This window comes from Chionomys nivalis, chromosome 26 (assembly GCF_950005125.1).
Source record: "Chionomys nivalis chromosome 26, mChiNiv1.1, whole genome shotgun sequence".
In the NCBI taxonomy this organism is placed as follows: domain Eukaryota; kingdom Metazoa; phylum Chordata; class Mammalia; order Rodentia; family Cricetidae; genus Chionomys; species Chionomys nivalis.
Genome location: NC_080111.1, coordinates 17321277 through 17336066, shown reverse-complemented (window position 1 = coordinate 17336066; position 14790 = coordinate 17321277). Strand labels below are relative to the sequence as shown.

Here is a 14790-nt window from a genome sequence, read left to right as displayed (position 1 = left end):
ACTTGCTGACAGAGGAGTAACAAGCACATGCCTAGAAAACCACACTTTGGTATAGCCAACCCTGCCATGCACTACGTAATGGGAGCTGCTGAGGAAAAGGGTCTTCTACCAGTGGCTGATCGCCAAAGACAGGCAGTTCAGATGGGGGGACTACAGAACACTGGCCAGGGTGTGGCTATCAGATGCCAGCAAACTCTGCAGCTGGTCAGAGATAGACCTACGTCTCGTAGAGGAGACACCCATTCTTTCTCTAGAATATTCTCTTTGGAAATGTGTACAAGTTTCTTATTGATTCACATACACACAAATATATGTCTATATATATATATACATACATATTTATAAAATTTTAAGAAGACTGGAATAGGTAGCAAAACCTCTAGCATTTCATTAAAAGGCAGATTGTTACTGAATATTTTGGATAGGAACTTTTACTTTTCATACAGAAAGCCTTAGAAAAAATATTTTCCAGATACAGTAGTTTTTTCATTAACTAATTATTAATTAATTAATCGAAATTAAACATAGGTTATTTATGCCAAACATAAAATCTTAGTTTCTTTCAACCACTCATAATTATCCCTTCTGCTACCCATCAGAGTTCCGAAAACTGAACACATGTCTGTCTTAATCTGAGCAAGCATAACTAGGAAGTCATTTCTGCCACAATAGAATAACTCAATGCATTCGAAATCCATATGTAATAATCTTTGATAACGAATATTTCAGGGCTGTGAAGCCAGGAGCAAAGGTGATGCTGCCAACTCTGGAAACTGAGTTTGATCACCAAAATCCACAGGGTGAACAGAGAAAAGCAACTCCATCAAGTTGTCCTCTGACCTCCATATGCAAGCCATAAACCACATACACAAACATACACACACCATACATAAATGGAACATAATAAAAAGGTCTTTAAAATGTTACAGATTATCTGTAGCGTTTTTAACACCACGCACTGCTGGCAATATTTTAAAACATTTAATTTTACTTTTTAAATGATTTCCTCGTTCCCAATCCTGAAAGCATCGGGCACAGTTGTATTCTCTGATTCAAACAAGCGTTTCTAAGAAAGATTGCCACGAGCGCTAAGAGACACTTACCGATGGAAAACTGGAGCACAGACGCTGTTGTCGTGTTCAGGCACGTGGTGGTCTGGAGAGAAAATACAAACAAGCGGTGTGAGGGGAAGACAGACTTGAGGGGAGAAGGGCTGTGGGAATAAGGAGGCGAGAAAGCTCCGTCCACAGAGGCTACACTTCCCCAACCGCTCACCACTCTCTCCAGTGGGCCAGGAGCAGACAGATTCCTTTATTCCCCGTTGGGGAGCAAACTGTGAGAGACCCCAACTTGAGCCTGGATGGTAAGATTCTCAGAGAGTCATTGAGACAACTTTTCAGGACACCCTGCAAGGGCTTTTGATAGGACTACATACAGCCCATCACCTTCCTCTACGATAACTGTGGTGGCGCAAATGAATGTAGACAGATTATATAGATATATACAGCTTTAATAAGGAAATAAACTTACAGGACCACAGGTTCCCGCGGTGTACCGGAAAAGCGGAGCAAAAGAAAAAGGGCTGCTGGGCTCACGCCCGGCAGATTTATCCGTAAACATTAGCCCGAGGCGAACACGCCCCCAATGGGTGGGGCTATGTCCCTACAGATAACACCAGCCTGGGAGCCAAGGAGAGTCTCATAAAAAGGCGACCGAACAAAAACTGGGACATAAAGTAAGAGTAAAAGAGTAGAAAAAAGCCGGGCGGTGGTGGCGCACGCCTTTAATCCCAGCCCTTGGGAGGCAGAGGCAGGCGGATCTCTGTGAGTTCGAGACCAGCCTAGTTTACAGAGAGTTCCAGGACAGCCAGGACTGTTATACAGAGAAACCCTGTATTAAAAAACAAAAAACAAAAAACCAAACAAACATACCAACAAACAAAAGACTAGAAAGCTAAGTTCCCTAAGCAATAGTGGAGAGGGTGCCTGAACTGTCCTTCCCTGCAGTCAGATTGATGACTATCTTAAATGTCACCATAGAACCTTCATCCAGCATCTGATAGAAGCAGATGCGGAGAACCGCAGTGGAGCAAAGTCCAGTTGAAAAGAGGGAGGGGTGAGAACATGAGCAAAGAGGTCAAGACCATGATGGGGACACCCCCTGAAACAGCTGACCTGGGCTAATGGAGCCTTCCAAGTCTGGCCTGACAGCGAGGGAACCAGCGTGGGACTAAGTTAGTTCCTCTGAATGTGGTTGACAGTTGTGTGACCGGGCAGACTGCGGGGTCACAGGCAGTGAGACCAGGATTTATCCCTGCCGCTTGTTCTGGCATTTTGGAACCCATTCTCTCTGGAGGGATACCTTGCTCAGCCTAGATGTAGGAGGGAGGCCCTGGTTCTGCCTCGAAGCAATGATGTGCTAGACTTTGTTGACTCCCCACGGGAAACTTTCCCCTCTCTGCGGAGTGGATGGGGGTGGGATGAGGGGTAGGAGGCGGGAAAGTGGAGGGACTAGGAGAAGGGGAAGGAGTGGGTATCGGAGTTGGCACGTAAGATGAGAAATGAGTTTTTTAAAATAAACTACAAAAATAAAAACTACTATATAAAAGAAAGTAAAAAAAAAAAAAGAGGAAAACAAGATAAAAGTAAATACAGGGGCAGTGATACGCCTCAGTGGTTAAAGACACTTGATAACCTGAGGCTGAGTTTCAGGCCCAGGGACCTGGTGGAAGGAAGGAAGAGAACTGATTCTAGCAAGTTGTCCCCTGACTTCACACGTGTGCTGTGCCATCCCTGTGCCCCACCCCTATGCGTGCAGTCAAAGAACTTTCTTTAAGTCAACAGAACTAAAACAGCAAATTTAAATGCCATATTCTTTGCGGGAGAGATAATAAGATATTCTCAAACTGACTGCGGTAATGATTATACAACTTTGCAAAAGAACAGAAGAACCCATGACTATTTCTTAAATTGAGAAAGGGAGGAAAGAGGAGAAGGGAGAGAGGGGGGAGATATTAAAAATAAGGGCCTAGGAAGAACCTCCCTACACTTCTGTGAAATTGTAGTGTCCCAAAGAACTCATTGACAAACTTCTCCTCTTTGGAAAGAGGAGAGAAACATACATGATTATGTATAAAGTTATTTATTCTCTGGAGCAGGCACACAGTACTAATGAGATGAAAGCTAAATTCTCATTGTGCTGGGATCCTGAGCACCATCCACACTGAGGTATGGCTGCCTCACGAGGCTCCTCTCTCTGACACGGCCAGTGTGTGAATGCACGCTCAGTACGGCAGGCAACAGTATGCTCCTTTGTGACCTGACACGTTTAACCATGTGACTATAGAACTCCAGTGGGCAGGCAGCCACGGTAAAAGGGGCATATATAATCCCTTCCGCCAGAGTCAGTATGAGCTCCTACTGTATACCAAACTTGAATCAGCGGTGTGGCCTGACAAAGGGAATTCTAGCTGTCCTGTCCAGTCCTCAGGCTCCTGTCTTCCTCCCAGCAGAGATATCAGAGAAATACCAACAATCAAATACTTTGAAAAAAAACCTGCATTTCCCCATAGCTTTTAAAGTAAGTTTAACCATCTTATCTCATGGGTTTTCATTCAGATAATTTCATATTAAGATCTAAAGAGGCACATGACCAACAGGGAAATTGAATGATTTTATGGAACTGAATAGATTCCCAGATGAATCATGAAACTGTTTCTTTGAAATATAAATTAGAAGCACGATTGTTATTGCTATTGCTAGTACACGGAGCATCTTAGAGAATCCTCAGTACTTTTACTGGTGGCATAATAAATGGTGCTGGGTCACTTGTCCTGCCAAGTGACACAGCTGTGACCTCTGTTACTGGGTAGCAAGTTATGCACGACACACTGCTAAGTTTCAGGGGCTAACGAGGTGACTGTGGCTTTTGATTAGTCATTGATTCTATATTTGTTTTTCCTTCACAAGGGATGCTGAGGACTCCTGTGATGTCCGATGCTCAATTCATTACTATGGCCCTAAGATTAGTGAGATTCTCAGCTACAAAAAATAACAGGAGGGCCTTGGAGATAAGCGAGGCTAATAAAGTCTTTGCGGTGCAGGCATGAGGACCCAAGTTCAATCCCAGGAGCTGTCTGAAAGCATTGGCATGAAGGGGCTTATCTGTAGCCCAGAGGCTGGAGTGAGCAGGAAGACATTATCAGCTCCTTCGGAGCCAGTGGGGCCCATACCACCAGACCCGAGATCAAGATACCCAGACTACAGTCACCTAGGGTGGCCGGCTACACTGCGCTGTAATCTCCTGTAGGGTCCTGGCACCATTGCCAGCCCCAGAAGGCAGTTTTGGGGTTCCATAAAAATGCTTGAGATTTTGGAAATACAATATTAACTGGCAACTGAATCTCTCACTTTCCATTTGGTTGGACTGCTTTCTCTGAAGGCAGCATGGGTACCACACATACTTTGGCCGCTAGGGGACTGGCACAGTATAAAACGGACTGAAAGCTAAATGAACATTAGTCCTGTGAATTCTGTCTCTCTGGACCTACAGAATACGCTCATTTCCTGGGAAATACTTAAGATGGGAATACAAACTGCAGGCCACTCTCACATCTTACAAGATTATTATTATGTAGACATTGTGAGACAGGCCCTTGCTATGTGTCCCAGGCTGGCCTCAAGCTCACCATCCCTCTGCCGCTCTGTTCCGTGCTGAGATGACAGGGTGGTAAGTGAGTAAATAGTCTCACATCTACACCTCGACACTAGCCAACTGGGATCCGAACCTAATAATAAACAGACTGGACTACAGAGAAATGATCGTGTGGCTTTTACTGACTATGGGAATTTGTGGAAATATGAATTTTCTGGCATTATATCACAACATACTTTTATTTCCCACTGACAACGTTCTCAGAAATATTACTGAATGGAGCGTCTCCTCAAACAGGCAGTTATTCTCAGCTGAATTAACTATGATAAAATTAATTTTATTTTAGGGTTTCTAGATAATTAATTCAGTCATGGTATATTATTTAAAGAGTACTAGCAAACTGATTTTTTTCATAGAGCATTTCACTACCAGAGTCTGCAGTGGTATAACACCCTGTGAAACTTCAATTATAAACACCTATTATTTTAATCCCCATCTAATTAATTTTGTTTGTGGTCTAGTTTCAGGTGAAAACTCAATTCATCAGTGTTTCGAAACTCACATCCTCAATAGGTTAAATATATCCATTGCCACAGAAAGGGTATTCAAGCAGAACGAAGTAAGAACATGCTGCAAAGTTAGCTGGCTTCCACATCTCGACAACTAAATCTTTTAGTTACTCAAATATGAAGGGCTTTCTCCCCTCCTTGCTGTGGAAGCTAATCTTTTCGGCCACTTTTGAAGTTAGTGACTTTGAAATTCAGCGTGTGCCTAGGGTGAAGAGGAAGAGGTGTGAGGAAGAGGAGAAGGGGCTGTGGGGAGCCAGGCACTGACCAGGCAGCACAATGAACATGCCAGAGGCAGTGGGCTGAGTCAGCGGGACCTAGCGTCACAAGGCTTCGATGTCCTTTTCAGGGATGTAAAATGAATGCAGTTACCACGTCAGAAAGGAAGACGAAAACAAAAGGCCCACGAGCCGCATGCTCACGGGAGTGGTTGCACTGCTTTTAATTTAGCATGCTCATTGCACATATAATCCCACAATTGACCTTCTCGAGCAATGGCTAACACGGTAATTAAATGAGAGTGGCTATAGGGTCACTTGGCATGAATTACATTAAAAGCAAACTCACTTATTCAGGACATTGTTTAAAAAAAGAAATCCGTTGGAGTTTATCTGTTGTTAGGAACCAAAGTTTAAAGTCATAAGAAACTCTTGACTTGGAAAGAGAAAATAGTAAGGATTAAGAGCAAGGCTTTATATAAGAACTTAGTCACATGCGTTTAAATATGACATGTGTTGTGTGCGTGTGATATACACGATCACATCTGTATTTAACACATGTAATTACAGTGACGAATCACGTCTAGTGAGTCAAACTGATGCTGCCGGTTTCATCACAGAACGGTCATGTTTGTTTAGAAATGATCATAAAATCACCCCTCTCAATTTTGAGACATCAATAATGTACAAATAATACTTCAAACTCTCATCTGAACTCCTAGAGCGCGAGAGAAACTTGTGTTGACGAAAGCAGAGCAAGCACCGTAGCGACAGGGTGGACCTCAGCAGCACATACTCACCAGCTCCCGAGGACCGTACGGCTCACAGAAGGTCACGGCATTGCCATGCATGATGGTGCCGCACTGCTCTCCAGTCTCACAGTTGCTACATTCAACCCTGCGGGGACACAGAATGCAACCTCAGTCCGAGTACTAAGCAGCACAGGTCGGTGTCGTGCTCCGACAAGGAAACACATGGTACGTACTGCTGCTTGGCTCAAAGGGTCCCTGCAGAGTAGACAGTCACGGTACAGTAGATTCTGACGAGGTTCAGGAGACACCAAGCCAGAAAGGCTTAGGAATAAATCTTAGGTCCTTTAGTAACTTGTCGTGGCAGGAAATTCCTTAAAGTTTCAATTTCCTCATGAGTAAAATGAAGATAACAGTGTGACCCAAGCCTCAATTCGCCATGGTGACAATTAACTGTGTGACATCTAGAGACTTCTAGAGAGTGTCTAGAAGCTGACAGATATAGTTGCAGAAAAATAGCAAGCCTTATGACTGGAATATGGCAGAACCAACAGTTGCATATAAGATATGGAAGCCCAATAGGCCCAATACATGTGTAAAAATAAAGTTACATCCACTTACCTAATAAGATAAAAACTACATCTCTAAAATGGAAATGTGCTTCACAAATACACAGGTCGTGGTGTGGCCAGTAGAACTGTTTTAAATCACTATTCTCAGGAAAACATACATCTTACATTCCTTACATGCTACACACGATGGAATCAAATGTAATCTACATACGACTACAGAGTACACACAGATTCTAATACCGGTAAGTTGTGGACTTACGTTAATGCTGACTTATGTTAACCTCGAAAAGAATCTAATCCTCTATTTTATTACTGTACACTGAGGTGATAAAAACATAAGACAGGATCAAAGTGTATTTTTTCATGTCTAGTAGAATGGACGGCATTCGATATATGTTCAGTAACATTCTAATGCTCCTTGCTAGGCCATTGCCACCGACAGTCATCACACATCTAAAATGCAGGAAGAAAGATATTTCCCCCATCTGGTCCTCAAACGGCACAAATGCCTTATTTGATGCCAAAAGGATAGTTTCAAAGACCTCCACATTCCAGGTGCCAAACTCAGCGGAAAGGGCACTCTGCCCTTTGCTTGGCCGACCACTGTGTTACTCCTCTCTATTGTTTATGCTTTCAGGGAAGGGGCAGCAACTCCAATCCAGACAGGAGACAGAGTGTGAAGGGAGCTGGTGCGGCCCCTGAGGGCAAGAGGCAGAAGCCCAGGAAGCATAGACTTGGCAAACGAGTCTAAGTATGTCTGACCCACGTTACCATCAGCAAATCACTGCTAAACCAGCCTTTCCAGCTGCTCTCCCACTAGACCATCAGCAAAACCAATTATCTTTATTTTTTTCAAAAGAAAAAGAATTTCTAATAAGGATTTACGTATGGTGTAGTTCACTGTATCATACATCTTAGCGGGAAGTTGGAATTGTTTCTCATTCCTGTGCTACAAGAGTCTGATAAAATGTCTGTGACATTAGAAGGAAGACAATAGCTTTGGCAAAGAACCCAAACTTGTATTCATTTTTGGCATGTTCATTTACTCTGTGTAGCACTAATAAATACTGGGTAAATGAATAACTGAACGTAATACAATTTCATAAGTAGAATTATTCTTAAGGCCAGAAGTCCTAAAAAACTGAATGTAATACAATTTCATAAGTAGAATTATTCTTAAGGTCAGAAGTACTAAAAGAAAATTACCAAAACTGCATATTGGTAATACACATACTATGCATGAGGTAGCAACTTATTATTATTAATGGAATGATTACCACTATTAATTTATTGTAAATTCCTACTCTTTTTGGTAGCTAAAAAGCTGGTATATCTGACTCTGTTCTCCCTGGTACAGAGTAAGCTATGTGAATTTCTTCCTATTGTTTTTCTAATTAAAAAATAGCATAAAAATTAGAAGGGGGAGGGGCTGGAGGGATAACGCAGCCGTTAGGAGCACCCCATGGCAGCTTGAAGTCTCTAATCCCAGGGGATCTGATGCTTCCTTTTGACTTCTATGGTCACCTGGTACGCACATTGTGCACAGACAACATCCAGACAAAACATCCATATATATATATAATTTTTAAATATTGAAATATTTTCATTGATACAAAATTAATGGGCTTCTTTAATATTAGTGACAGATGAGGATTATTTAATCATCGTCATTATGAAATAGCTTGAGAGAAACATCAAACTTGACTGAAAAAAAATAAGAGAATATTCAAAACTCATAATAGCTATCTGCCATCAGTTCTAGGCCAGCGGTTCTCAACTTTCTTAATGCTGGGACCCTTTAGTAAAGTTCCTCTGAGAGGACCAGGGAGCCAGACAAGGGCCATGGCAGGCCGTGTTATTAGCTCTCTCAGAGACCAGGCCTTAGTTTCAGTTTACTGGAACAGGCTGGAACTGAGTAAGCAGTTCTCAGGAAAATCACAACTCAGGTGCAACCAATCGGCAGGCACCCCATAGCCTTCTGCTAGCTCAGCAGAGGACCACAGCCTCCTGCTAGCTAAGATAACTTGCCCTACCCTGCCGCTGGCAAGTCCCTAACTTCTAGAATCACCTACCAATCATCCCCCAGACTAATCTCCCCACCAATCAGCTCCCAGACTGATCTCCCCACCAATCAGCCCCCAGACTGATCTCCCCACCAATCACACCCCAGACTGATTTCCCCACCAATCACACCCCAGACTGATCTCCCCACCAATCAGACCCTAGACTGATTTCCCTGCAACAATCAGTCCCCCAAACTGATCTCTCCCCGCACCAATCAGCCCCCAGATTGATCTCCCCACACACACCAATCAGCCCCCAGACTGATCTCCCCGACACCAATCAGCCCCCAGACTGATCTCCCCGACACCAATCATCCCCAGACTGATCCCCCCCCCACACACACACCAATTAACCCCCAGACCAATCTCTCCTCCCTAGAATTCTCCTAACCCCACTTAAAAAGGGGCCTTCGAGTGTCTCTGGCTATTGCCATTTGCCATCCAATGTACTGGCAGGTTTTTTTTTTTTTATTAATAAACACTCTTGCTGATTGCATATGTGATTGGTAGTCTTTCATGAGACTTTTTGAGGACCTTAATCTCTTCATGTTACTTTGTTGCTACTTCATAACTGTAATTTTGCTACTGTTATCAATTGTAATGTAAATATCTGCTATTCCTGATGGTCTTAGGTGACTCCTATGAAAGGGGCATTTGACCCCACAGGGTTGAGAGCCACTGCTCTAGGACCATCTCTGAAATTATCATTATTCAGACGAATCTGAGGTTGGGCACTTGGATTTCTGTAGTAACCATTTTAGCTCTATGGGTTCACTAGGACTTCTTAATCAGCCACATATAAGGAAAATACTATCGATACAGCAAGCATCGCAGGCCTCCTCGTCTATGGTCTTGATTAAGTAGGTAATGGGCAGAATCTGCGTATTACTAGATTGTTCAAAGGCAATGCCAATGTAGATAGCCTAACAGCTTGGAGTTAGAGAATCCATGCAAAGATTTGGGAGGACCAGTCCTACTTCATAGAATAACGAGGAGGAAGGGCTAAAAAGCAAGTGCCAGCTGTCACTCACAAGGTTGTGACCTGGAGAAACAAAGGTTTCCCCCAAGGATTGATGGGACAAATCAATGGGCTTCCTGCCAGTCTTTTAAATGTCCTTTGCTTGATTTTCTCACAATCTGACTGCGTTTGTCAACACAATTTATTTTAATTTTCCCTGAATGCCTATCCCTCTAGGTGGTCAGGTCTAACCTTTCTCTGAGCTGCAAGTGGTGTTTATGCGTTTATCATTTATCACCGCAGTCTTCTGTTTAATACCACCACATACAGGACTCTGAGTTCTTGGCTTTAGCACACTGGGCTTAGCTTTAGCAATAAATGGCGGACTGATACAATGTTACTTCTTCTAGCAGTTAACACTATAAGGAAAGGCAGAAAGGTAAACAAACAGTTCCAAAAGAGGCATTCATGCAATGGTAGCTCCTTGTTGCCTTGTTTTATGTGGTAGAGTGCCTTAAAGTGCATTTAAAGTGAGTGACACTTTCTTGGAGGTTGCAGGCTATTGTCTTCATTTTTACTAATAAGAATAATGACCTTCAGAGAGGAAAGGACATTCTTCCAGGGTTACACAGCTATCAAATTGAAGAGTTGCAACCTGAACCAACGGATCGCAATATTTTCCACTGTGACTCCGTCCTTACAATAGGAATGTGCACTGATTGCGGCGGGACCCCTTCAAAACTGGACAAGTAAGAGTTTCTGAAGAAGGTAGCCTCTGAACTGGTTCTACTAGAAACTAAGCAAGGAAGAAACGCCAATGTGTGTAGGGAATAGAATCCATAGAACTCATGATTCATAAACTGAACTGTTGGTTCAGTGGGTTAGTGTGACGGGAATCAAACTGGCACTCACAGAAAGATGACACATTGCAGGCTTAGACAGTGGAGGATTTCATAAACCACTGACCGGGTGGCTGAGAAGCACCGTGTTAGGGAGTCCACAAACCAACCCTCACTCACATAAAACTATTGTCCTCTAATTTTTTAATTTTTTATTTAGAGATATTAAAACTAGAATTTAGAGACACTATCGCCCAAGGGAACATAACTAGTAATTCCAGAGCTATGTTTAGAATCCCACTATTCTGTTTACAAAGTCAAAGCCATGAGACAAATCCAATTTTCAGACAAATCACTGTGCGGATGATGGACTGGAGGATCAAAACATGAGGGCTACTAATGTAACTCAAGTAAGACACAGGAGCCATACAACTGAGTTCCAGTTTGCAGGCCAGAGGGCTCAGAAGGGAAAGGCTCCTGCCACCAAGCCTGTGGATCCCTGGGGCTCCACACGATGGAAGGAGAGGACCTGTTCACGCAACTGACCTTTTTCTCCATGTGTATGCCACAGTATGCTTCTCTACCCTCATATGCAAATAAATGAACGTACTTTTCAACTTTCTAATAGCTACATTACAAACTAAAAAATAGGGCAGAGACAGTAGCTTGGAAGTTGGGCATTTGCCTGGCAAGTTCAAGGTCCTACACTCAGTTTCCAACATGGCAGAATTAGAAAACAAACAAGAAGGTCTAACTTAAAGAAACAAACGAATTAATTTTCAAGATGTTTTATTTGTCTTAATATAGTCAAATTATATTTTCACGTGTAATTAACATAAAAATTATTAATGGCATATTTGATAGTCTCTTTTTTATAGTAGCCCCCAAGTTGTAATTTATTTCTTAATTCAGACTAGTCGTATTTCAAATGCTCAGCTGACTTATGTGACGCGTGACTGTCTCATTGGGCAGCACAAACAGAGGCAATGACTACACTGGAAATGATGTTCCCTGGCTGTAGTGATGTTTGGAGATGACAACCCAGACCACCAGAAACGACAGCTTAGGATTTGATTAAAATCATAACAGTATATATTTTTAAAGAGAGGGGGACTAAGAAGGGCACACACACAAAGAAAAAGTCCAAAACTGTATCCCTGGGTGATGGGGAACTGCCCTCAGCCAGTTGAGGACCAGGTTGAGGCGTGGCTTTGGGTACCAAAAAGCCACGGTCCCGCCCGCTCGGCCCTCTCTTCCCATGCTCCACACCTGGATGTTGGACCCCATTCCTGTTCCACGAGTCTCCCTTTTAATAAAGAAAAACCTAGTATACCCTGTTTGGAGCTGGTGTGGGATTATTTAATTTGCGTTCCCCCCATTTGACGCTGCCTGCTTCACCTGAGTCGCACTTCAGGTGTTTAGAATCTGGTTTCTGAGCTCAGACTATTGCCAGAGTCCTTCTACATAACTTCTTCGACTCTAACGCCTTAAAATCCCCTTGTTTCACTGGCAGTGGGGTTTCTTTCTCTAATTGTTTTAACCACCCTGTGCAGCCGGTCAGTGTGAAATTCCTGATCGTGAATGTATCACATGATCTTCTTTTCTATCAAGAAGATAAACATTGTACACTCCACATGAGAAGTTTGTTGCCACAAAGGGCAAGAAAAGCCATCATTCAAGATGAGGGAACCATTCTGAGGGAAACCAGACAGAAACAAACAAAGGAAACCTCGAGTTTCTCAGAAGATAATTGTGAAGTGTCTGAATAACACGATGGATGCTAAAATTCTGCAGATGTAAATAACCACATAAAATCGGGAATCATTCCCGCTAACTAAAGATTTCAGAACAATTCTCAAGTGTTCTTGCCTTCTAACCTTTTTCAAAAACTAAAAACTTCTAGATGCCTAGAATTTTATTCTTCTTTTGTGGAACATTTCATATTTCCAGGAACTGGGGTTAGATTTGGTGATGAGTATCCCAACTTCACTGGTGCTCACAGAGGGGAATGGAAGGTGCTGTTTGCTGTGACATTTGAATCTATGGTCTCATAATAGGGCTTCTTCCTCTGAGCTCCTTCTGAGGAAAATCAGGCTTTGTAGGGTTCGGCAGCACAGTCTTCCAGATGTGTGGGAAGGAGGAAGTTTTACATAATCCCAGTTAAATAGGCTTTTGTTTCTCAATTTAAAAAGGAATGTGACCTCCCGGGCTAAGGATTAGAAATGAATTTTCTCTCTACCTAATGGCAAAAGTATGGAATGTTGCTCTGATTCAAGAAACTTTCTCCTTCTTCCTATTTCCCCAGCTTGAAAAAGCTGTACAGAAGAATTCAACAGACACCATAGCACATTGTATGAACTGTTCATGTCAAAATATACCCATCAAGAACAATATGCTTAAAACACGTCTTAATGGAAATGCATGTATTTTTCAAAGACAATGTGTGAGTGGCATTTATCAAGCCCTCTGTGGGCCTATTTATTGCATGGTTAGGTTCCACGTGAGCGTGCTCTATTACCGGAGTTCACAGATCATCAGGTTAGCAGGGACCTGCGACCTCACTGCATCTCATTACCCCTGTATTTGATAAACAGCACCAGAATAAACAGGACCAGAATCCAGGTCGACCCTGAATGCAGCAGGAAGAGACAAGAACTCCATTTCTGTGAAAGGACCCTGTGCTGTGCTGCAAAGGATTGCCATTTCTACTGCCATAGCTTACTATGACATTCTGTAGTGACTATTCTTAAAGTTATTTTTTTAAAAAAAAAAAAAAGACTTGGTTTCACTAATAAAAATAAGACAACGAAATGGATTTCATGGAGAAAAATTCATGAGTGAATTCCCAGGGCTGGTGTACGTAAGAATTAAGTTCAATGTCCCTTTGGTTGCTTTAGTTATCCTTGGATAACTAATCAAAACCTATTTTATATTCTATTTTTAATTCCTTCTTCCCTCCTCTCCCTTCTTTCATTTGCTGTCAAACATATAAAACAATCCTATGAAGGTTGTTCAACCAAACTATGTAGGCTCAAACCATGATCATGAAAGATGAAGAAGTTCTTGGACTGGGGCTTTGCTGTCACTGAAATCAACCCTGTAGCATCTAAGTTTGCTATTTTCTATCTTTTTAAAACAAATGTACTACTTAGGTTTTCATGCTTTTATCTCGAGACAAAGAATTTTATATGCTGTGCATTTGAGTAGGGAGTACACTTCAAAGTATATCATTACATCATTTATTCTGATTTTTAAATTTTTAGCCATGCCAAAACACTCAGCCACCCGGTCAACAGAGCCAGGAGGATCAGGGGCTTCATGTGGCTCCGGAGACAGAGACCCCCACACTGCAGTGACCAGCAGGCCCTTGGGACACAGGAAAGAGGGGGAGGATTGATGAGGAAATTGAGTTCTTTTTCACAATTGAAGATTTATGAATGGTTGGTGGTGACATCATCCCGACGACAATAAATAAATAACTGAAATATTATTTCCTTGAGCTGTCAGGTGACATGACTCATTCCTCCATCAGATCAGAGCGAAACCAAGAAGCCTTTAGTCAGGAACGCTTCTGAAAGGAGGTAGTCACCTGGAAAGTCACCGACAATCACTTATCATCAGATTCTCATTTGAGATGTATGACCTTTGTCCCCAAGACCTAGGACATCGCATTATCCATCCATAATTTATTACTTCTCAAGAGGTCAATCTTCTCTCTGCCCCCAAAGAAGCAGTGAGCTATTCAATGAGCCAGAATTGTCAATTCACCAGTATTTTTGTACAGAGATATTAAAATAATTTTAATATTGGTCTTGTTCATAAAAAGTTCTTTAGAACTGGAAAAAGAAAAGAAAATCATGTTATAACCCTTTGATCCAAAGATAATGTGTCTCTGCCCCAGTGTAGATTACACTGTGCTGAGAGAAGCTGATGTGTGGTTTATAAATCAAGGCCCTTCCAAGACCAAAAACACTGATGACAACTTATGCTGGAGAGGTTGTGGGGAAAAGGAAACACTTCTGCATTGCTGGTGGGAATGCAAACTGGTACAGTCCCTTTGGATATCAGCATGGCAATTTCTCAGAAAATTAGGAAACAACCTACTTCAACGCTCAGCAACACACCTTTTGGGTATATACCCAAAGGATGCTCAATCGTGCCACAAGGACATG

The 14790-nt window shown here is 42.4% G+C and overlaps 1 protein-coding gene across 5 annotated transcripts in view; it reads right to left on the bottom strand.

Annotated features, from left to right (window-relative positions):
* Reln (reelin) overlaps positions 1 to 14790 on the bottom strand; it is a 429470-nt gene that overhangs the window by 206832 nt on the left and 207848 nt on the right. For all 5 annotated transcript variants that reach the window (XM_057758362.1, XM_057758363.1, XM_057758365.1 and 2 more), the window contains exons 7-8: positions 6238 to 6334; positions 1104 to 1155 (exon numbers count right to left, since the gene is read on the bottom strand). In XM_057758362.1, coding sequence (XP_057614345.1) covers positions 1104 to 1155; positions 6238 to 6334 — 149 coding nt within the window. The remainder of the gene's footprint in view (positions 1 to 1103; positions 1156 to 6237; positions 6335 to 14790) is intronic.